Consider the following 25,992-nt stretch of genomic DNA (forward strand, 5'->3'; position numbering starts at 1 on the left):
TGCGATTTTTTTAATGTTTGGGTATTAGGCGGGCGTTTCGTCTTTATACGAAAATACCACTAAATCATTCCTAATAACTGTTTTTCAAGGTCAATGGTTAAAAAGGCTCTAGAGAGCGTGTTTATCAACCGAATGGGGTCATGTTTGGTCTTATTGGAAAGTTCTTAGTATTGCTAATAAAACTAAACCGGTTCCCATCTCTTCTAAACCAGTAGTCAACCAAATCATAACCGATAACTAAATTTTATCCGAAATTCAATTATATTATACTTTAAGTGTATTTTGGACAATATATTGAGTGCTTCATGAATAGGTTCAAATCAGTTGAAAACCGGTAAACGGTAAATTATGAGAAAGTACTTTTGAGTAAGTGACAATCTCGAGCATTTAGCAAAGCCTGGAAGGCTGGAACCCTCTACCACCCCCTTTTATATTATATTAAACTTATCCTTATGCCCTAGGCAAGCTTACGACTTAAGCTGAGAGACGACTTAGTAGAAAATGATGGAAATGTAGTTTGAATATTATTTCTAATATAATTACGCTAAGCCGTCTCTCTGCTAATCCTTAAGTCTGTTAGTGCTCTTAGTCTTACAAATGCAGCTTGATTGAAAAGTTTGCTTTAGCCGCACTCATAAACGATAGGTGAATGTTGGCATGGTTCGCACAGAGTGAGCCTTCAAACAACGCAAATTTTCTCTTTATTTGCAAAGAGCTAGTTCGTTATTCCTTAGCCATAAGATAGATAATTATTAAGCTTATGAAACGCGATGAGAAATAGTAAGTCAGTTCTTTGCCAACAAAGAGAAACTTCGCATCGTTTGAAGGTTCACTCTGTGCGAACCATGTCTACATTCCCCTATAGTTTTAAACTTCAATTATTTTAACTTAAACATCATTTCCATCTGACAATTCTTTCTTATCATAATTTTACCAAGTGAAGCTGAGATATTTTGAAGTTTTAGAGGTTAACTATGCAAATAACAGGTAACTTCTATAAAAATCTTACGGTTTTCTAAAATTTTTACACATATTTAAATTCACATTTCATTAACTATACACGCAATGAGTAAAGTAGTAAAGTAGTGTAGTTTGGTCTCAGTGTCTCATGTCCGAAATCCCTTTTAATAACCCGAAATGTTCTTAAATTAGAGGGATTTGATATGCATTGAAAGTAACTGTTTTGCTAGAAGGTCTAGCCTAGTTCCTCTACGTCACATTTTCTTATTATTATTATTTCCTTCTGTAAGGGAAGAGAATATGACTTTTTTCACAAGAAAAGATTAGTAAGAAAATAGGATTCGTAATGAAATAAAAATATGCGTATATTATGGTAGACCTCTTAAGAAGATTCGAGGATTCGAGGAGAAAATGCTAAAATCTTTATGATGAAAGCAATATATCGTGAATCTCTTAATTCCCCTTGTTGAAGCACACATGAGAAAAATATTATTGTGATTTAATCTTCGCAATCTTCCACTGTATCCCATACTGTTATCAGCTTGACACGAGAAGGTGCGATGCTCTACCATCCGCAATTCACATCAGACAAAGTTATGCTTCGCGATTAAATTTGCATTATATTTTTGTCACATCACTCTCGGCTGTCGTTGTCTCCCTTTCCTTACGCAAGAGAAAATTGAAAGTTGGAAAAAAGTAACAGAAGAAAAATTCAGAAGGAATCTGTAGCTGAAATATTAAGCATAAGAAGAAGAAGACTTCCTTGGTTGACTTGTTGTTGTTCAAAATAAAACCAAGATAACTGACATATTCTTTGGATGTGTGTTTAGAGACACCCTCGGGTGATGAAAATTCCCTTCTATGTTCTCGTCATATGCGAGAAATTCTACTGGGAATCCTATTAAAGCGGATAGAAAGATATTCTCAAATCTCAGAAAAATTAAACGCATCAACGAAGTTTTAAAAAATTCAAAGCATTTCCAATTCCTTTATGAAATAACAATTTTTGTCCTTTTGCTCACAACTTTGTTAATTAATGATGATATCATGGAAATTAAAGAAGCTCACATTTGTTCTCTAATCTGTCTGTGCAGGGCCATAGGAAGAGTATGACCACCAAAGGAAAACCAACAAGAAAGCACAAAAGCGAGCTTCTAAATTGTGCTCCTCTGTTTCTTTGAGTGGCAAGGCTCCCCCATTTAAATGTTTCTGCTTCGCTCATTTTTGGTTAATAACAAAAATAGAAGTGTGAGTGATTTTCAGAAGTTCGTCTCATCAGAGTTTTCCCTCTTGCTTTTCCATGATTCACAGATTTCTAGATACTAAGCAACGTATATCCCATTAAACAAAGCTATATTGTTTGGCAGTTTATTGTTGGGTCTTCACCCTGATCCGTCTAAGAAATCCAGACCCAGAGTGTGTTTCCATCTCTTCCAGGACATTTTGAAATCCTGAGTATTTTCTGTTTGTTTTCTTTATACTATTAACCCAAAGAAAGTATTCCAGGAGTCTTAAAAGTCTAGGAGGAAGTGGACTATCTATGAATTGGGGCAACTTGAAATATGGCTTTGCTCTTCTTTAAATAGAACTAAACCTTCTCATAATGTAATGTAGCTCTGCATTATTGGTTTGAAAAACTATATTATACCATGATAAGGTCCAGTTCCATTTAAAAATAGGAGAAGAGAATACTAATGCAAAGGTGTCCTAATTCAAATGTACACCATCTTCCCATGCAAACACATTATTTCATTATAGCATTTATATCTACACACTAGGGGGAAGTGGGGCACCTTTGAATGTAGGGCAGCCTTAGAATTAGGATTTTTCTTTTATTTTCAAATAAAATTGAGCTTTATGATATATTAATTCAGTTCCACAAACAGATTGAAAAGCTAAATTACATTCCTATATGACTCGATTCCATTTAAAAATAGAATGAAAATTCCAATTTCAAAGCTGTTGCAAATTCAAAGATGCCTCACTTCCCCTTAATATGGTTTCGTCCAAGATTTTGACTATTCGGGATTTTGATCACCCATTGCAAACTCTGAAAAAACCTACAAAAGAACCACTTCAATATAAAAATTTTATGGTTTGCCACTAGTTTCATAATTTTTACATTAGTAATTTTCTTAATTTTTATGACGAAATTTCAACACAACCACAAAAAAAAAGCAGTGATAGGCCCAGATAAGCATATGGTTCTAAGATTCTTTACAGGTGACCTCGAAATGCGTGCAACTCGAGGTGTTTGCAATTCGGAATGCGTGAAAATTCGATTGTAAGTTGAATTTTTGGAAAGATTCCCCAGAAAAGCTATGCAAGCCATTATGAGGAGACCTCGACCTCGAGGCAGACCTAGGACAAGGTGGCTGAATAAAATTCAGAATCTTGCGTGGAAACGCCTCGGGATCGAACCCGAAGATCTTCCTGAAGTGGCGGAGGATCGACAAGTGTGGGCTGCTAATTTGAATGTCATGGGCCCACGACCCCAATAGGGATAAGCGGTTGAAAATGAATGAATGAATGTTGAATTTTGCGGGTAAAGAATTGCGCCAAACAAACTGTTCTCGGCGACCAAAACGGATAAAATTGGCTCGACGTGATTCTTTACCCCCAAAATTCAACTCTCAATCGAATTTTCACGCATTCCGAATTACACAATCCTCGAGTTGCACGCATTTCGAGGTAATCGGTAAAGAATCTCAGCTACCATAAGCTTATCTGGGTTTATCACTGGTCTTTTTCTATTTGAAATTGTATGAGTGCAGAAAGCCCGAAAGAAAAATAAAGTTCATTGAAATCAGTTAATAAACATTAGAGATAGAGACCGGTTCATTTGGACATAGTAATGGTCGGGGTACAGTAGGTTGGAGTATGGATAGATGGGATCCACCATTGAAAAAATCTCAATTTTACATACAATATTATTAAAATTTCATCGAAATCCCTTCATAAACACCGAAAATGCTGTGTCCGATCAAGACATTTTTGATTATAGCTTGGGTCAGGGAATATTGAGGGAGGAGTGCGACCCACCGTTAGAAAGGTCTCGACATCAGCTACAACATATTAAAATTTAAAGAAAAACATCGTCTACTTTTCGAAATATTTGAATAGGAAATTTCTAAAATCGATTTTTCGATAATTCGGACTTTCGATTAAATCGGATGAAATTGGAGTGTCATGAGAGTTGTTGTACTCCACGAGGGCTTTCCAAAACACCAAAACTTTTCAAATTCCGATGATTAGAACCGGCTATTTGAAATTGAATTTTGACCCCTCCTAGCTCAGTCAGGGGGTCGGGGGGGGGGGGCTTTTTTTAATCGAAATTTTTTAAGCCCAGCTATAATGTACTAAAATTTCAGATCGATCAATGCCATAGGGGCTGAATTATTGAGAAAACAAAATTTGAGGGTGTTTCAAAATGGCGGAAGAAGGAGGTGGGAGGTATATCTGACATCACATTCTTCTAGCCACCTATCGATATTTAATATTTGCCGAAACCTGTTTGTCGATATCTCTTTCCGTTCTCTCTCCAAAAGCGTTTGTACTTCGGATGGGACGAGACGTCCACGAAAATTGATTTTTGGTGCATATAATTTTCGTGATCTATAAGTGTCAAAACATGTAAATCCAAAATTTGGGCCCTATCTGATATGATCGGATATCACCTGTGACCACAAAAGCTGAGATTGTAAAGAATCTCAGCTAAAATAGATATAATTGCTAACTTCCACGCTGTATCTCGGATCGTCACAAATTTAATCAGATGTTTCATGGAAAATTGGTTTTATAAAATAAATTTGATCTAATGCAGTGTAAACTTGTGAGAGTTAAATGGCAAAAAGTATCTAATAATTTTTAAAAATTCACTTGAATTGGAGCAAAAATACGGTATTAACCTGACGATACGAGTAACACTGCCGATCGCTGGTGCTCTTCCCTTATTTAACCCATTCAGTCAATGTACCAGAAATACTTGAGATAGGATGTTCATATTTTGGGATTAGTTTCCTACAGATTAGTAGATGAATTTTTTGAAAAGAAAAAAAAATTATCTCATATGGGGGCGCGGGGAGCCTCTGTCAAACACACGTCTTAACGGTCACTGAATTTAAATTTAAAACTCTATTGCTTTAGATAGAGTGACTATCCAAGAACACCAATTGGCAACTAGAATTCAAATCAGGAAAGAGGAAAGAGGCCAATTTTAACAAATTCGACGGGATGTCGAATTTTCCGTCCGCCATTTTGAGCAAAAATTTTGCATGACCTTCCGTGAAGAAAGAAAACAATAACAAAATGTATTTTCTTCTCTGTCGGACTATATTTCCCAAGTAATTGAAGAACTAATGTTACTAAAAACCCATTCCTGACAGCAATTCGGATAATAATTGCCCATCAGGAATAAATTATCTAAAATCACTCAATTTGCGTATGATGTATAATACCATGGTAAGGAATGGGTTAAAAGTGAATAGAATATGAAACTTTATTTCATGAAATTTCTCAATTCTAAATTGTATACCTGAGACATGTTAGAAATTTTTAATGTCAAAGGGATTAAAAATGTTATCAAGAGCCTAGTCCTCAACTCAGTAGGATCGTGTTTGAATTCGGTGAATTGATCTTGGAATCTCTGACGAGACTGATTCGGTTCTAATCGAAGGTCCTTCTAATCTATACACCACTACCAACCGGAGGCAGCCAAAATCCCGAACGCCAAAATCCCGAAAGCCAAAATTTCGAACACCAAAATCTAGAATGGGCCAAAATCCCGAAAGCCAAAATCCCGAATGTTCAAAATCCAGAAAGGGACGAAATTATATGGATGGAAATTCTATGTGTAGAACAATTTTCTGCTTTTTGTTTCGAGTGATCCCGACAAATCAATACACTTAGAGGACTTTAGAATAAGATACGCGAGATGTTGGTGTTAGCGAAAGAAGAAGAAAGGTCGACGATGTCAGCAAAATATTTTGAGCCCCTTGTGTGCCAGCAAAATTGTGTATTTGAAGCAGAAGGCGCCTTGGAAAAAGCGGATGATTTGAGAAAATTTATCAAATTTTATATCATCCAACCCTCAACCATTCAAACGTTCATTCACTATGCTGTAAAAGAGCTTCCCAAGAAGGTAATGTGGAGTTTCTATTCGTAAGGATCTCTCATGTGGTCTTATACTATTTCAATATTCAAATTCACGATTCTCTCTCTCAGATTTATAGTCCGTAGATTTTGTGCTTTTAGAAAGGAAGGGGTCGAAAAGGAAAATTTTCCTTTTGTCTAACTCGAAAATATCCTCAAACAACAAACACTGTTCACAGGACGCAGTTCAGACAAAATAAGAATCAGTGAATTGAAGTTATTCGAAATATTTCTAAAGATCAATCGGTAGGATATATCAGGGGGTTGGAAAATAACTTGCGTAAGTAGTTTTTGGAGCATCAAGCAATATATCTTGATGTTTTTCTACCCATTTTCACCAGCCATTCCCTAAAAGCTCCACAGAAAAAAATCCCAAGAACAAACGCGTGTGAGCTTTTTTTTTGTTTCCTTTGGACTTTCACATCCTTCCATCAATTTAATAAGATGCCTTTATTATCTTTTTTTTTTCCTCCTCATGTGTCTCGTTCATTGCTATTCTCTACCGGCCTTATTCTATCAAACTGAAGAAGCAAAAACAGGAGAATTTTAGAGAACATAAAAATATATTTGATGTTGCTTCTTTCCCTCAAGAATGTTTTCTGTCGTATCTTTCGTTTTGGCTAAATGTAGAAAGAGAGTCAAATGAACTGCCTTTTACACAATTGAAACGCCATCAGAAAAAAATCTATTATAAAAAGTAGAGAAAAAAATATCTCTCTTTGTACTACTCCTCTTCTGATACTGACTTACAGTGTCTTCCTTCGTGATTTTGGGACAAAGAACTTAGAAAAAAAAGTATAATCAATTTAAGGGAAAAGACAGTGATAGAGAGAGAACATTTCAGATTATGCTAATTTCAATTTTTTCTTTAAGAAGAAGTTACACACAAAAAAACTCAAGGAAATGGTTAAAGTTGTTTGCTGAATTTTTTGGCGTATTTTTTCAAAGAACTTTCCAAAATGAGCGTATTACTTTTATAAAGTTTTTTATTTAATTTTTTCATGATATATCTTTATAAGGGTGGTATACCATTTAAAAAAAACGTTTAGAGGCTAAAATGTGGCTCTCTTAATAATTCAAGTTATTTCTAGAAAGTTAAATTAAGATTTAAATTTCATTAAAGAGAGCAAATGAAAATAAAAGAACATCATTGGTCAGCTTCAGAAAATAATAATCATAATTCCTCGACTTGTTGCCCCATTGAAACTTTCATCGGCTATTCCGGCACTTCTCCAAAACAATAATTTCTTATTGAATTCTTGCGATATGTAAATACTATGAGTTTTTTAAGGGACTAATAGTAATGCTAACTAGCCCATGCTTTAAGTCAACATAGATATCATAAGTTTAAAGCCAGGATCAAATCTACTCCTTCCACTTCTGGAAAAAGTTTTAATTAACTTTGATTCAATTCCGCCATCAGTCATAAGTGACAAGTTTAAACTAATTCAACTACACCAGTTCAGAGAGAATTTTGGAAGAAATATAGCTCTAAATGTCTTTATTTATATTCATATAAACTACAATTTAATTTGAGAGTGACAATTATTGTAATAACTTATATAAAATTAAATTTCGGAATAATTATTATTATGTCAGAATGACGTTGAACTGCTAAAGTGCATAAATTCTTTTTACTGAAAAAACTAATATTGCTAATAATTTCTGTGATTCAATAAATAAATCTAATTAAAGCTACTTTAAGGATATTTTATTTATTAGATAATCTTTTAGAAATACTCACACTACTATTTTGTTCATGATAATTCAGTAATTGAGAAAAAGTTTTTCTGGGGCTTACTACCGTCTTTTCTTCATCTAATCTGGAGGCTGTATTTTTCCCCCTAAAAGTATATAGTGCTTATATTGATTGAAAGCAACGGAATAACTTCGACAATCTCAGCGGACAATAAAATAGGAAAAGTGGAGGAAAAGTAATTGCAAATAGGCAAGATAACCTTCGAGTATAAAAGTATCTTATAGAGGCTTTCAGACATGATGAAGTTTTTCTGTGATTCGTAGCAAAGTTTATGAATAATCAGGGTATATATCCTAGGACTTTATCAAAAATAATAATTCCAAACGGACATGGAATTGTGATAAACTTAAAAAGTTCGTACAGAGATGTATAAAAAAAAATCTTTCCCCCCTTCAAGGTTAAATCACAGTCAATGTCACAGGATTTTCCTCGTAACAACTTTTCCACCGCTCAGCAGCAAGTAAAAGCATCCTCAAGAGGATTAGAGGGGTAGAAATTTCAGGGATTTATGACCTTTACCTCGAAGGCAGCCTTGCTTATCAGGGGTGTTCATATTCGTTTTTAGCTCAATTGTTCATGAAATTGGCTTTATGTGGCATTTCGTGACATGCTCCAAGAATTGTATGTTTCACCAATATTATGGCAGAAAATTGCACTTACCTCCATGTCGATTGACCCCCACATCCTGCAGAACTGTAGCAGCCAAGTCAGCCTTCTGGCGTGCTCCCTCGTAGCGTTCGACACGAAGAGGAATCCTCAGTGGGCGAAATGCCCTCGAAAGGCAATACTTGCCCAGATTTTCCGTTGCTATGTCATGTATTGTCTGTAGGGACTCCTCGATGGCATCCTAGAAAAGTGTTAAACTGTGTGAGAAAAATCGATCTGTGGTACGTGATAACACCCCCTGCCCCCACCCTCCACAACAGACTCGACAGACCTTGCCAATATCGCCAGGAGTGCTGAATGTGGCAAAAATGCCATTTGGACCGGAAGCTGCCCAACAATGCCCGATGAATATTGACAGACGAAGGATGAGGCTACACCAGAGCCACACTGGAAGTTCTCGCATTTCGCACAAGTCATGGACCTTCCTGGAAACAAAAAGAAGAGAGGAACCGCGCTGAAAATTGACTGATAAAGGGATGTTCCACAGCTCTGCAGCCCTTATTCAAAAATATTGATTGTTTTCATTGTATTAACTCTGAAGAGAAAACAGTGGTATATAATCCATTGATTTGTCTACTTCCTATGGATAACATTTTTTTTTTGTAAATAAGTAGTTTTTAGAGAATTTAAGTTCTGTTATACCCTAGACAGACTTACGACTTAAGCCAAATGATGGCTTGATGGAAATCTGATGGGAATATATGGGGACCAAAAGCCCATAAAAATATTATTAATCCTATCAGGATATCTAGTGCAATGTAATCATGTTATATTGTTATTATATCCTGTGATGGAAGAATCTGCTAAATCCATTTGTAGACCGACCAGAAACACTTTCCCCGTAGTGTTGCACAATTGTAAGTGAAGTCGGGAGTCTAACTGCCCAATACCCGACGATCTTGACAATTTCAACACTGAGATCCCCTTAAACCCTATAAGCTGCCCCTGGTATTGTCATCGAAGCCTTGACCTGACACAACTCAACGATTTTAGTAATTGAAAAACAAATCAATTTCTAAACTATAATTTCTAATAGACTGATTTCTAAACCCGGGTTCTCAAATTTTTCGAAAAAATTTACTGTAATTAAAAATGACGAGTCTAAACAGGCAAAAATCCTGCCTGAATAGCGTTTCTATGTTATAAAGATAATATTCCACTTCTCTGTTTTATAAAGGCTAGGTGTCTCAGAAGATAAAGAAGAAATGCTGTACTAAGGATGCTGTACTAAGTGTAAAGGAGCTAATTGGTATTGTCCATACTTAACCCATTCTTTACCATGGTATTACACATCATACCCAAATTGAGCGATTTTAGATGATTTATTCCTGCATGGACAATAGTTATCTGAATTGCTGTCGGGAATGGATTTTTAAGAACTTTAGTCCTTCAATTATTTGGAAAAAATAGTCCGACAGAGATGAAAATACATTTTGTTCTTCTTTTCTCGCTTCGCAGAAAGTCATGCAAAATTTTTCTCAAAATGGCGGATGGAAAATTCGACATCCCGTCGAATTTGTTAAAATTGGCCTTCACCCTCTTTCCTGATTTGAATTCTGATTGCTAATTTGTGTTCTTGGATAGTTACTCTATCTAAATCAATAGAGTTTGTAATTAATTAATGTAAAGAATTTAAATTCAGTGACGGTTAAGATATGTGTTTGACAGCGATTCCCCGCGCCCCTATAATATATAATTTTTTTTCTTTTCAAAAAAAAACATTTTTAATTTGTAAGAAACTAATTCCGAAATGAACATTCTATCTCAAATATTTCTAGTACATTGACTGAATGGGTTAAATATGTAGATATCAGCCAATAACTACTTAAGAAGCATTTTCTTTTACATACTTTCTTATACAATATATTGTCGGTCATATAGAATTTCTAAAAACAAAAAAAAATATGGAGAAGGAAATGCGTCTCGGGCATACTTTTGTTTGGTTACACGTGATAATATTCAAAACTGTATCTTTACCAAGAAAAAAACCGAAGAGATGAAACAACACTGTACCCAACCAACGAGGACCAAATAATGCTAAATGATTTCAATTCGGCTGAAAACATACCTATGTATTTACAGCTGAATTCTGCTAACCTTAAAACGACACTCGCGAGTCAGTGCCATTTCCATATAATTTGGTTAGCATTTTTTGTTCGAGAACTGCTGACCGGTCAGCATATTTTTGCTAATGGACTCAGCAAAAAATGCTGAAAACAGTGCTTTTTCCAGTTAACTGTACTCGCAGGGTAATTGAAAATCTTTGTAAAGCAACGGCTGAAGTGTGTTATATGCTTAAATGCTTTTTGATTGAAAATATACTTCAGTCACCATGATTTTCATTTTCCTGGAAAATGCGTCTTGGGATTTTTTCCATTTTTAAATATTGTTACGGAAACGAGATAGAAGATGTGAGGGACGAGTCAGGAGAGATGGAGAAGAAAGTGGGAGAGATTTTATTGATGATCAAAGTTCAGTTGTCCACTGATCTCTCTTCTAAGAGTGATGATCCCGAAAATATAAAGTGAGTGCAATAAATGTAATAATGCAAATTCTTGGTGTATAAAGTTCATCCCTTACGACCCCAGTAACTCAATTTCGTTACAATATATTTTAGAAATTACCTAGGCCAGGGAAATTAGATTTTTTTTAGGTCAAAGGCTAAAAACGCTCTAGAGAGCGCATTTATCAAGGGAATGGGGCATGTTATTGTTTTTTTGTTATTGTTTTTTGTCATATTATTGTGTTATTATTGGTCGTTGGAAAGGTCTTAGGATTTTTAATAAAACTGAACCAGTTTCAATCGCTTCTAAACCGGTAATAACACGATTCATAACCGATAACTAATTTTTATTCAAATTCAATTATCTTATTCTTAAGGTGTAAGGAAAGTAATTATATTTTTCACTTGAGTAGAAAGTTATTGCAAAATTCTGGGATCTCAGTTGCGCAATAGGCAAGCCCGTTGGGTCTTGGGCGAATGAGATCTCTGACTCGACTCTCACAGTTGTGAGTTCGAGTCCCGCCCGGTCCAAGCAACTGAATGTCAGGAAAAGACATTTTCATTGTGATAAAACGTAACATAATGTACCACCTTGTCCAAAAAAAACTCCGGGGGCACGTAACAAGCATCCACATCGCCGAAAAGGCGCTCCTTGGTGGTCTACAATAGACTTAGCACATTCTTACAACACGGAATATACGACTTTGGAGCATGATTACATTGTAAAAAATATATCTCGATACGATTAATAATAATAATTGAAAAATTCGAATTTCAGTTAAATTGATTACAATAACCCCAAATACTTTAATTGATTTTATGAGACTAATAAAAGAGATGGTAAGAAAGCAACCGAGAAATATGAAAGGGATCTGTTCCGAAGCTGTGTCAAATTCCATCAGAATTTATGGAGGAAGTACGTGAAAGCTCATCGAGGAAGCTTTTGGAGACAGAGTCCCACGTTTTGATTGTGTCAGTTCATTGAATTTAAATTAAAAACCACCTTTCACCACCCACACACTTTCGGCACATCAAATTACATTTCTCTGCCAATCAAGGCTGATGAGGGCCTGAGGGTTTGAGTAGAAAATCAAGATCACATTTTACCCTCTTCTCTAGCACGTAGGCCAGATTATGATGTAATGCCAGGGTAAGAAAAAACAGCGAATAATATAATTATTGACATAGAGCAGATAAATAGGGGAAAAAGTAGAATTCTATATATTATATAATACGTGCACATATATTAATGTGGTGGGAATTTAAGAAGGCATAAAGAGTAATAAATTGTCAAAATATTACCCCACAATGTATATAGCTAATAATCTCAAATTCTCATTCACTTTATGGTGGTGGAATAAAATTGAAGATATGGAACCAATTGCCCATCATTTCATGGCTTTTGTGCCAGATTTTGGCACTTTGCCCGAAAATATATGCAAAACAATGCCGAATTTCCCTAGTTAGGGCCTACATTTCCCAGCACTTCACCATCTGAATCAACATGTCATTCAAGATTCCACTCAAAGATAGCAACACACTTAATAGAACTTTTCCGCTTACAATTATCCGTCTAATTATGCTATTTGAGATTTTTGCCAAAATTGAAATATAACAATTAATTTATGTATACATAAGAATAATCCTTCAACATTAATGAGTTTTCTAAGCTGACTCCTAAGCGAAAGTGTTTGCCATTCTCCTTTACAAAAAGTTTTTTTTTCTCCTTTTGTTTTAGAGTGAAAACTCAAAGATAAGGTTCAATCATCTTATTGTAAGACAAATTCCTAATGTGACCTAACTAAGAGTGTCAACAAATTTAATTTGTAGCATAAATTGGGATTATAATGTAAGCATCAGCATATTGTAAAAAATTTTTTTGTAAAACTTGTGAAAACAACGAATTGATTAACAATAAACTAATGCACATAACAATAATAAAGACAAATATAATGAAAATAGATACAGAGATAAAAAATATTTTGTAGAATTGTTCGTAAATTTTTGTGAATTCCTACTGGGGACTTATGAAATGCTCGTAAATTGTGTAACCTACTAAAAGGTTCGTAAATATTTGTACTTTTTCACAAACATTGTTCGTAACATAATCACTTAACGTGTATTTTTTGTGCTTCTACGAACATTTATCCGTAAATATTCGTAAACACACGAAAATGTTCGTAAAATTTTCCCATTTGTCCGTAAAGTTTTGTTAGATAAACAAAAATGTACGAACAATTGTTTGTGAAAGAACAAAAAATGCACGTCAAATTATTATGTTACAAACAATGTTTGGGAAAAGTTGCAAACTTTTACGAATTACGAACTTTTTTGTGGATTGTTGTACGATTTACGAGTATTTAGTAAGTTCCCAGAACAATTCTACGAAAATTTTTTTTCTGTGTATTATAGCATTAAGAAATAAACAATTTTGACCATTCATGGTAATATGAATACTTGAATAATTTTACACAGTTATTTACTTTTAAATTCAATTCATTTTGCTATATAAATTAATAATAATTGATTTTAAAATGAATTTGATTTCTTGAGAAAAAGAGGTGACAAAGCGCCTGAGACTTTTCGAGCTGCTCGAAATCCTGAGAAAAGGCTTTGCCTTATGTTTTTCACAAACTTCATGGGTGCATATAAGATTAACGTCCATTTAAATTTTCTATAAATCACCATAAAACCCGAAAAAAAAATTTCGTAGAATTGTTCTGGGAACTTACTAAATACTCGTAAATCGTACAACAATCCACAAAAAAGTTCGTAATTCGTAAAAGTTTGCAACTTTTCCCAAACATTGTTTGTAACATAATAATTTGACGTGCATTTTTTGTTCTTTTATAAACAATTGTTTGTACATTTTTGTTTAATCTGACAAAACTTTACGGACAAATGGGAAAATTTTACGAGCATTTTCGTGTGTTTACGAATATTTACGGATATATATACCATAAAACCCTTAAAGTAGAAAATTGTTGAAGAAGAGGGTATTTTGAGAAATCATTAACATTTAAATTACAGATTAAACCGTGTAAAAATTAGGTTCTTTCACCTTAAATAATGCAATATGGCGATTAACCGATGAAAGGCGTCGATGGACGAATATTGAGCTGAACTAACCACAAAACATATCCGAAAATCATTAAAATCGCTTGAGCCAATTTTGAGAAAAGTGAAAAAAAACTTCATTTTTGTCGTTTGAAGTTAATTTAAATCGATTTGAGGGGTCTTCAAGATACCACAGCTTATGTCTTTAACCGTTTGTTCTGTTAAAGATGGACAGCCAGAGTGAAGTCAAACTTTAGCATTCCAAAGTTTTCCACAATCTACAATCACTTGGAATTAAGAACTATATGCACATAACTCAGAATTTAAAAGTTTTTGAAGTTTTTTTTTTAAATTAAAAACATAGTACAAATTGCATAATAAAATTATGATCTGTAATAAGAAAGTTTATTCCGATTATTTAATGCATATAAATATTTAAGAAATTCATCGATAAGTCGATAATAAAAATTGTGTACCACGTATTTTCTCTGAATCGTCATTCAGAGTACAGTAACACAATTACTCAATCTTCTCCGGAGTGCAGATAGAAAAAATTTCTGCCTCCACCCAGGATAGATCTATGGATGTCTCTTAATATAGACGAGTGATCTACCTATTATTTAAGCTAATTATTAGTGCTAGCCTAGTTACTATAGGGGACTACAGGTTAACTAGTAAAAATCAAATTTAGTATAAAGAGTATAAAGATAATTGAAATGTAAATAATTAATTTAATGCATAAAAATAGTGCAATATTTTTTCTAAAGAAGAAAAGATCAACACATTTATGAACTCAAATGAAGAAGTGATTTCTATAATTAATTTTGCTGATCAAAATAGAATATTTTACTGGTGCACAATGGATTTATTTTTGCATCATTTCAAAGTAATTGACTTAAAATTCTATATCTCAGTAAATCGATATCATTTTAAAATCTCGACACTTTGACTGTTCTTGTGGAGTACTGAGATGTTCAGATTGTGGAATAATCTTAAGACCGAAAACAAAGTTTTGCATTCCACGCTGAATTTCTCAACAAACTATTCCAAAACTTTATAGTTTTGAACTAGTAAAATTTGAGGATTTCAAGTGAAAATTGTTGTTCTTGGTGCCACAGACATGAAGAAATGGACACATTGAAGCTAATTGGAAATTCAATTGCCCTATTTTACAAATAAATAGCTTCTACCCTCAAAAAATGACATACATTTTTTAGATCTTGCAATGGTCACATTGAAGAGGCATAAAATTTTTTTTTTTGTATATGAAAAACCAGTTAAACTGTTCCACGAGGAAGTAAGCCTTCCATGGTAATGTCTGGGGATCTACAAGGGGCGAATTTTATTGTACAAAATTATAACGTAGTGGCGACAATGTGTATTTTATGTGTCGTTTTCGAGATGGTTGAGGAGACGACAAATACTGGCCGTGAAAGAAAATGTTGATGTTGAAGGAAGTCTGCCACTTATTGGTTTTCTTCTAGAGGAGACCTCCAAAATCGATTTTTTTCCCTGGTGATACGGTTCGTGGAGAAAATGAAGAAAAATTGGCGACGAAAATCGATTTATTATATGGCTTTTATTCATAGCAGGAGTGGTTGATTTGCATAATCTATCCATGAAATAAGTTATTGAGAAATTACCTAGGCTCTTATACTTATTCAAAACACCCTTTCCCTATTTTATTCATAATCTAAAGTAATTTTTATATGGCTTCTGAGTACGTGCCTGAAGGTGAAAGTGGATTAATTGACGCAATTATAGGACAATTCTGATAGTCTTTGGTCAAGTGTATATATTGACAAATGGTGAGAAAGAAGGTGAATTGTGGTCTTGAAATACGAGAAGGGAGGGTATACTCAAGTGAAATCGAGAATAGATCTCTCTTGTTCACTTACCATTAAATATTTCTCGTTTCTGGGCAATTTTCTCTTGCAAAATTGATTCCACCCCATTTAATTTTTACACAACATTGAAATATAACACACCATAAGATACATTTTGGCCCCGGAAAAGTGAAGATACAGGAAGAATCATTTCTCTCTTCCACCCACAATCCACTCCATATAAGATTATATTTTTGGAGACTGTATAAGCATTTACCACCAGCAGAGACCGGAAATTGAGTTTGATCTGTCGCCCAGAGGAAAGTTCCTCAAGTCTACTGGTGAAAAGCCCTTAAATTCACTTCTTGACATCTTAGCTCCGCAATAGAAAAGCACTGACACCATTATTGAAAATCATAACATATTAGAAGAAACTTGCTGCCACTCACACAACATGCAAATGATGGGAAAAGCAATACATTACCATACTATATAATATCCCATATCCTTAGCATCCTCTTAATTCGCCTTTCAACGCTTTACATATTTTCAAGTGTTTGTAGAAATTTGTCAAAGTCAGAAAGGAGGTTTTTTTTATTCACAGAACTATTCGTCTAATAAACATTCTTTACAAAAGTTTACTTTAAGGGTGGGAATGGAAAGAAAACTGAACAGTAACAGTAATCAAAACATATAAATTATTAATTTTTCAGACATTCCCTCTTCAATTGTCAAGTGAAAGTCAATTAAATAACCTTATGTTGAATAAATAATGAATGGTCTTTGTTAAATTTCAATTAACTTCAATCAAAAATCAATCAATGTCTTTAGGATATTCATGGAATAAAGTGATAATAGAAAATAATTTTTTTCTTCAAAATTTCGTCACTATCTTACAGAATAAGTTTTACTCTAACTCTACCGAGAGCACAGAATTATACACAGAACAGAGAACATAGCAGAAGTTCTGACATTCCCCCAAATTTCCACCTTTCAGGGACTATTTTTTTCAATATATCTTCTCGTTTCAGATAGTTTTTGAAAAATTACGTCACGGTGTTTATCTATGTATCCGTCATCAGAACTAGAAGCCAAATTGTTAGAGATTGCGACTTGCGACTTTCGAGGGACCTCCCCATAAGTCTACTTTCGCATCATTCACGCTATTTATCAGATGCTATACCTCAAAATTACTTTCACATCATTTACCATTTAGGGAAAGTGACCTGCCTTGGAATGCTGCAGTCTTTGAATACCGTCGTTGCGGGTGACTTTGCACTCTGCTGTTCGTGGGACTTTAATTAATTCTAGCACTTATTGATAGTCCTCGCCGATCCGGTCTACCATGTCAAAGTATATATGTATATGTTATGTACCAAGCAAGGTATAATGATCCTCAGAAGGATTCTTGTAGTTTCAGTAATAGTCAATGAAATGCTAGTATAGGTATTTTGTCAAAAAACGGCTCTGTGAAAAAGTTATCTGAAGGTGCAATTCCAAAATCTATTTCAGAGTAGTAAATTGCCCAAATCTATTCTAAATTTATCTGGCTAGAATAATCCACTCCGATTTTGTTCATTATTTTTTATTAAAATACTATTTTTCACTATTATCTTTCTAAGAACGCATGATTTATGTTATAAAATTGCATATACTGGTCTTTCTAAAGCTTTATTATAGAAATATTTGGCTAAAAATTATCCAATTTTTTGGGAACTTAAGATAAAATTACCGAGATCTACAAGATGGTATGGTCGCCATCTTGATTTGACGTTTCCGTCCGCCATTTTGAATAACTGTCAAAACAAAATTTTCATCCGATTGAGCTGAAACTTTAGTATGATCTAGCTGATGCCAAGGCCTTTTCAGAACATATATAAAATCTGACCTAGGTCAAGCATTTGTCTGGATACAGGAGCTCCAATTTCAAAATTTTAACACTTTCATGAATACAAAACTACGGGGAGCTTTTTTATCGAAACCATTACAAAAAAGACAGCGCTACAGTTAGGCGATGAGATATAACATACAAACAAAAAGAAAATTTTTTGTTTATAACAGTATATTATTTTAGTATCTAAAAACTATTTTTGCAAAGATGAAAAAATAAAATAAATAAATAAATAAATTTTTCGCTTTTTTTAATTATGTAAGAGTAAATAAATTTATAAAATAATAGCCTTCATCAATTTTAATAGTTACTGAGGCATTTCGTTTAGGTTTTGAAATTCAGGATTTGAAAATAAAGATCGCACAAATATGAATATTTCAACATTTTAAACTTTGAGCCTCTGTATCTAGGTAAATGCTTGATATAGACTGGAACACAAATTCGTTCTGAAAAGGTCCTGACATTAGCTACAACATACTAAAATTTCAACCCAATCAGACCAATTTTAGGTTTTGACAGTTATTCAAAATGGCGGACAGAAACGTCAAATCAAGATGGCGATCACATCATCTTGTAGATCTTGTGTATCTTATCCTTAGATGTGCAGATCTTATTTGTAGTTTATTATCAGAATTATTTTAGCATTTATTAAAAAGTGCAAAGTCACCCGCACCTTATTCCAAGTGCAAGCCCTTTTCTTAATTTTTTTTAACATAGTAAAATTTTATAAAATTAATGCTAATGGCACAAAATCCATTCATTAACAACTGAATACAAATAATTTTACCCATTCACCCCCCTCCTTTCACTTTAACTATCCACTTTCACAGGGTAAAATTGAAAAACATCTAAAAGAAGTGCAAAGTCACCCGCAACGACGGTATTGCAATTTTTTTCTATTTCCCAAAGCAAAAAACCCTATTCTCTAAACTGTATTCAATACAACTAACTCTTTTCTATTAACTTCGATTAACAAAATAAAATTTTTGTTTTGGGAAATAAAATTAAAAAAAAAATAAATGTTCAAAGGTTGCCGCATTCAAAGGCAGACCACTTTCCCCTACCGGTTCTTAACCGATTTGAAGCGATTCGTAAAATACTAAAAAGACCCCAAAGTAGTTTTAAAAGGAACGGTACAGAGTTGATTTTTGGACGAAAAATAATTATCGGTTCATTTCCGATTTAGAACTAATTTGGAATCGGTTCAGGCTTGCCAAAAATCTCAAAATCTTTCCAATAAGCCAAATCATGATATTGATTTTTTCTGATCGCAATCAGAGAGATCGAGGCTTAAGTGGTTTGAACACCTGAGGACGACCTTCAGACACCACTGCACTGCCTTGGCGCTCGTCATGTACTGACTGAGTGACTGGCCGAGCAATAAGCGAATTGTCTTTCCTCAGGATGCACGCTATGCTCCTGTGGGACATGCCGAAATGGTATTATATAGGGGTAAGCCACAGCAGAGGGATTTTACACTTATCATGGCTTTTCGTCTAACATATATAGACTTGTGTCGAGTTATATTTTTATCATTTATTTCGTCGGGATTAGTCTGCCTTTGTAAAATTGCATGTATTCCTCAAGAGAATTTTAGCTACTAATAGGGTTATCACTGATCATTTCTGAATATTTATATCATAACGAAAACTAATGGAACTAAAAATAAGCACCAAACATTTACTGACTGAGATGTACAAAATTACCAGTATTATTATGCTCCTGTGAAAAGGGATATAAAAATAGTATGGGTGAATACATGCTTGTACGTACATAAAACATTAAACATACTTTTCTTCTGCTTCCCATTTTCCCAGAGTTGAGATGTGTTGATTTTGCATAAATGTGAAGAAATGTTATCCCAATTTATTTTATTTTGAGTGTGTAATGAATTACCAGTGCTTCATTAAATTGAAGTTACTCCAACACCCACTATCACCATGACTCTCCTCATTTGTACCTGACCTTTTGTACGAGATGGATTACTTGTTCCACTAATCCGGAATTAACTAACAACTCGACGCAGTACAATTAATACAAAAGTGTGGAGGAAGAGATTTAGGCTCGTGCCAGGATCAACATTTCTTGTCTCGTCTTTCTATTTGGAAAATGTTCTTTGGCCCATGAATAACATTTAAATCCTCACCAATTCCATCGTGAAATCTTGTACCTTTGGTCCTCTCTCAACATCCCAAACTCTCAATGTCACTTGGAGAGTGTTTGAGGCACAAGCCAAGGGTTATTTGGGATTCATAAAAGTTCTTCAAAGCGTCTAGAGAGGTTGTGCGTTGAATCTCTCAGGCCTTTGGGGTACTCAGCTGATAATGGACTTACATTTCACCTTCTTTTTTGGGTGAAAGATTTTCCCCCAAACACCACTCAGAATTCAATTACCATTTGAATGATGCAATTTCAATCTCGGCCATAATCAAGGAAGATTGCTGCTACGAATACCAAATACACCAAAATCAACAATTTCTCACTAAACATCCAGTGCCCTACATACCGTCAACAGGTATTCATACACAGACTATACGAAAAGTAAACGCCCCAAACACCTATCACTTCTCAGCAACTGTTGGATTGTGAAACTTTTATGAAAGCTTTCCCACTGTTTATTTACCAACGAAACTTTTAATTTTCTTTCAACATACACCCCAAGAGAAATTCTTTTGTAACAAAAAGGTAGCTGATTAATTGAAGTTTTGGCGTTTTGTGTATGCTCCAGATTTGCCAAATCGATTTATCGTGAGAAAGTGAACTTGGACAATAAACGAGATATTATAAGTGCACTTGACTGCTACAAGGTGAATCATACGAATTTATTACACATTAGATACGTGAACACGAAAACTCACTTAAAGGATCGTAAGTCTGTCAAAATGCCACGTTTTTGTTTTGATTAATCTAATAACTTCGTATGGATTTCAAATCAAATCACTAAGTTTTACTACATTATCATTATGATAATCAATGTACATGCTAAATTAAAGGGCTGCTTGAACATATTGGCAAATCTAAATTAAAATAGAAATGTTTTGATAGAAAGAGTAGAGGGGTGTGCACAAGTGAAAAATATTATGGACTTCTAGAGCACTGTACGTCGATGTTGCGCTCTCAAAAAATATGTTGCAATATTTATTTTGAAGAATAAAATTAATTAAGTTCAGGGCTCAAGACTTCAAACTAAACATTCCGTAAATTCTTACAGATTTCACTGCCTCTGTTTAGCCACTCACAAAATATTCTTAGCTATTCCAAAATCACTGCCAAACCTGTACACAGCAGCATAAATGGAATAAAATTGAATTTTGAAATAAATAAACCCTTCAACAAAATTATCCTTTTTATACGTCGGTCAAACGGACTAAAAAAAGCAGCATAGGGGAAAGTGGCCTGCCTTTGAATGCGGAAGCCTTTGAATATTTCAATTTTTCTCTTATTTTCCAAAGCAAAAACTTTATTATCTAAACTTTAGTCAATACAACTAACAATTTTCTAATAACTTTGATTTACAAAATAGAATTTTTGCTTTGGGAAATAAGAGAAAAAAATAAATGTTCAAAGGCTGCCGCATTCAAAAGCAGACCACTTTCCCCTATATCCTTTAGATATTTTTTTCAAAAATTTTTAATTTATTGTGCTCCCAATTTTTTTTTTTTCAAGAACAAGCGATGCATTCCAATACGAGAATCCCAAGTGAAAATGTAATCTTCTATCTGCAATTCTAAATGTATCGCCTGTTCGTCATAAAAAATCTGGGAATCCGGGAGCACAAAAGAAGGATCCACATTACGAAAAAGTGATCCTATTCGGGGTAAAGTAAACTGATTTTAGTCTAGAGATTTAACCAAGTTTCCTAAAATTTCGAAAACTAATGTTCTAACAGTGTATAATGTAACAGTTTTAATCACGTTTAATTCTGTGTGCCAAGCGGAAGTTAAACTCCCAACTGCATTCAGGCTCATTATTGAGAGTATATTTGGCTTGCAAAAGTTCGCAATAAGGGATTAAGTAAAAGGAAATTTATACAAAGACCTCTAATCAAATATCCTTAACCCTTAGTGTATGTCAATGTAGGATTAATCATTACTGACAAATTTTACAAAATAAATATTCTTGAGGATCGGCCGGAGACTTTTAGGACCCTTACACACTGCACCATGGGATCACGACACGATTAATAATAACAGGGGAAGATGCTGACCGACAAAGTTTACGACCTTAGGCCAATTGTTAGACTATATTAATCCTGAAGGTAAAAGTTGAAATTATTCCTTTCCCTACTCAACTGAAGACTATGGGAATTTAAGAATTACTTGCTTTTCAGAGAATCTTAGTAGACAATCCTATATGGCTTATATTAAGATGGAAAAAGCCCTTATACTTGTGAAAAGCTAGTTTTTAGAACATCAAGCTGAACTCTGTCCAAAAGTCACTCACAATAAATGATAATATAAACCGTATTACTTATTCGCGTATTGTTAACCCAGTTAAGACGGGCTAACAAATTTTGATCTTTTATAAGGTTTTGTAATATAGTTTTACCAACCTAATTTCTTAGCACAGAAAATTTTTGGGAAAATTTGGGATCTGGATTGAACATTACAAGAAATTATTGTATTGATTTTGAAAAAAGGTCACTAAAATTGGTTATTATTTCAGAATTCGAGGCCTTCAGTCCTTCAATTCGAGGCTAAACCTTCAGTCTGAAACACTGAGAGAAATCCGAAAAAGTTAAAATAACATTCCGGAAATGTCAATTTTACCCTGCATTCTTGATCCGCCATCGGTGTAAATATTACCCTTTTTAGGTTATTGGGTGTAAAAGTTACCCTTTTTCATGTTAATTTTACCCTTAAAAAGGTGTAAAATTAACATTAAAAAATGTTGCTATATTTTTACACCTAAAAATGTTAAAGTTACGAGGAAAAAAAGTTAATCGCACCCTCTTTTTTTCTCAGTGAACACATATTATTCATTGGTTGTGACTTAAAGTCGCTGATTGTTTTCGTTATAAGGACAACTGATATCAGTGCTTCACATTCACAATCGATTTGCAGAGACAAATTATATCCAGCTTCATTTGGAAATAGGAGATTAAAACCTAATTTCAAAGTTGCCCCATAGTTCAAAGATTCCCTACTTCCCCTTTAGCAAATGTTTATTAATTGTTATAAGAACATACTGTAGATGCGGGTGATTCTGGCCTTAGGAAGGGACTTTAGCCCCACGTTTCTGTTTGTAATCTTTTCTTTAATTGTGGCATTTCAGAATGGTCTTCACCGATCCTATCTATCATGTCTGCTCGGTAAAGACCATTCGTAAGTGCTAAAATTAAATAAAAGCTTACGCATAGTAGGGGGCAAAATCATCCATAGAGAGAGCGGCCAAAATTCCTCACATCTACGGTATATATAAATATTGTTGCGGATTTGACCGGAGACCACGACGGCAGGGAGGAAAAACAAAGGCCAGAGAGTTTAACCTCACAAACACTTTATTTACTTCACTGACAGAAATAATTCAGGGAATCTCGTGCAGCTTAAAAGCGCACAGAGGAGGGAATTCGCGCTCTAGAGTGGAGAGATAATTGCGCAAGCAGGATAGCTGCAGCAAATCTCGCGCTTACTCAAGCGCGGATGATAAACCCAAACTCAACTCAACTCAAACTTAACCATGAAAGAACATATACTCGACTTACTTCGCTGCGAGTATGTGTTGCTCACATGAATTATAGGGGTAACTGCTAAATTCAGTAATGCACGGCACTCAACCCCTAAAGAGCGCCGTGCAGCATCCCCTAGGCAGGGCATGCCTCAAAGCAGGTTCGCAACAATATGTACAACTGACTATATCCAAAATGTTTACTTAAGGAAGAAAACATTAATTTCGGGGATAGTTCGTTCTAAAAAATATTGGAAAACTATCTTAATCATTAATCCAGTTTCATTAACAAAAGCTAATCCTTTCAATTTTAATGTCTTTTCCGGTCTTAAGGTGTCTACACATTGAGCACAATTTTCGTCAAAAATTGCTTTTTTGAAGGAAATTGGCTGCAGTGCTGTAGGCAGAAACGTCAAAATTCTGTCAAAAATGCAATTTTGACAAAAATTGCTCCCAATGTGTAGAGGCCTTTACATAGATTTTTTTTCAGGAGGATATGTTTTCGAAATGATTTTCAAAAATTTTTCCTGAAATGCACATAAGTACACCATTAGGATTTATTAAAATATTATTATTATTTACAACATTTGAAAGATATATGGGATATTTTGTTCTAACATGGGGTTTCAATGTAGTGACCTTGTTCTGTTTCCTTTTGTAAACAGCATTTTTCCTGGTAATAAGATATCGAAGCGGCGCGCATTAGGAGAATTGTGGGTGGATGGAAAAAGCTCAGGAATGTGCATTATTGAACGTCGCAATCGATTTGAGCTTTCGCGACTCAACTGCGAAGAAATTGCGTCTCAGAATTGAACGAAATATTTGGCAATTGTTGGAGGAAGAGGAAGTGGAATCAATTATTTCCAACATTGCAGATCGAATGGGTATTCTTAGGAGTTGCATCCTACTCAAAGCAACCGGATTGGTCCTTCGAGTCAGTCTGGTTCGATTTTTGCGCGAATGTAAAGAAGGTTGCCGGGAAAAAATGCGAGGTCAATGGTGAGACATGATTGATTAGTCTCAATCTCGATGGAGGAATAGTTAGGGTGGGTTTTCTGTACACACAAGGGAATTCAATATAGCGCAACTTACAGTGATGCTACGTTGGAAATTTCACAGCAGTGGAGGCATCCTGCAATATCCTGTCACTGATGATACTCGGTGCACTTTTAATCCATTAGTGTTATCTTGCTAGAGTACTGCTTATTGGATTTATATCCCAAGTTATTTGAAGATGATAAGAAAATACAATTTTCTCCTTCTTATCTTGAGAGTCTCCACTGGTCTCACTTTTTTGCAATTCTCTGCATTATTCTCTCAATTTCAATTTACACCAGAAGCGTATAATTTGTGCTTCTTCGCCTAGAGACTTCTTCACAGCAACAACAACAATATAAGAGGAGAAAAAAAGCACTAATTGTCCTTTTTACACCCCCCAACTCGTTTTTAGCCACTTTTCACTGGCACTGAACACAAACACTTGCTGCACATTCAGTGAATGCTGGATTTGAAAAATTTTCAATTACATTAAATGCTCCCAGAATGGCTTCTGTTATTAAATTTTAATTTAAAAAAAATGTATCACGAAAGACACTTAGATGAAAGGCATATGAAAATGCCCCCGAGAACGCCTACACGAGCACCCTCACCCTCATGAGCTTTTTTGGGTACACTTTGTAGCACATTATCCTTCACCGTCGGAGCTCCGCACATATTTTTAACACAACCACATCCTCCCATTCACAGATCCCACTTTTCATCCCAGTACCATCATCGGAGGAGGGCAAAAATGGGATTATAATGAAATTTGAATGGTATGTCTCCCGTAGATGGTTTGCAAATGATGAGGTTGACAAGGTGGGGGGCTGAAGGGCGACAGCTTTTTCAGGCTAGGTGGGTAGGAGACACCATTAGCAAATGCATTTGCTACTCTTCCCCAATGCAATCTTTGTCAAATAGACTCCAGCACTTTTCCGACACTCACTTTTGCCCTTTTGCTCCAGTACCACACAATGTACCCTTCCTAGTTCACCTCCCCCCCAAAAACAGAAACAAAAAAAAACAGCAACTCCTCTAGACACACTGGCGAGGGCGGTGTTGAACAGATGAAAAAAAGATTGTCTGAGATTTACTCCTTCAGTGGAAGGAGGATGATGTAAAATAACCACCTGTGTCGTCACTGAGAAAGCCCGCACACGACTAAACGCAGTATCTTTGGTCTGGTTGCACAGCGCTGTGGAGGAAGACGCCTGTGGGGGTGGAAAAGCTCGTTGAGTTTCATCCCTGTCACTGCTAGAATTTCCCCTGGGGGAAAATTACCACGGTCTGGGTCTGTCATTGAGAACATCGAAGAACTTTTGATAAGAATTTTATAAGGTGCAAGTTATGTAAATAAATTCGTACAGTGGAAAATAGACGCTTACAACTCAATTAGTGAGACTATAGGGGAAAGGCTCATAATTTTGTCCAGTTTCTTATTTTGGACACTTTGAGGATAACATTGGACACTAAA

General features: G+C 34.8%; 1 protein-coding gene across 1 annotated transcript in view; it reads right to left on the minus strand.

Moving 5' to 3' along the window:
* Window positions 1-25,681, minus strand: part of LOC129805339 (probable G-protein coupled receptor CG31760) — a 39,444-nt gene extending 13,763 nt beyond the window's left edge. The window contains exons 1-3 of the mRNA XM_055853191.1: window positions 24,573-25,681; window positions 8,808-8,961; window positions 8,531-8,717 (exon numbers count right to left, since the gene is read on the minus strand). Coding sequence (XP_055709166.1) covers window positions 8,531-8,717; window positions 8,808-8,939 — 319 coding nt within the window. The 5' untranslated portion in view covers window positions 8,940-8,961; window positions 24,573-25,681. The remainder of the gene's footprint in view (window positions 1-8,530; window positions 8,718-8,807; window positions 8,962-24,572) is intronic.
* Window positions 25,682-25,992: the final 311 nt, after the last annotated feature.

The sequence above is a fragment of the Phlebotomus papatasi genome, chromosome 3 (assembly GCF_024763615.1).
Source record: "Phlebotomus papatasi isolate M1 chromosome 3, Ppap_2.1, whole genome shotgun sequence".
NCBI classification, from domain to species: domain Eukaryota; kingdom Metazoa; phylum Arthropoda; class Insecta; order Diptera; family Psychodidae; genus Phlebotomus; species Phlebotomus papatasi.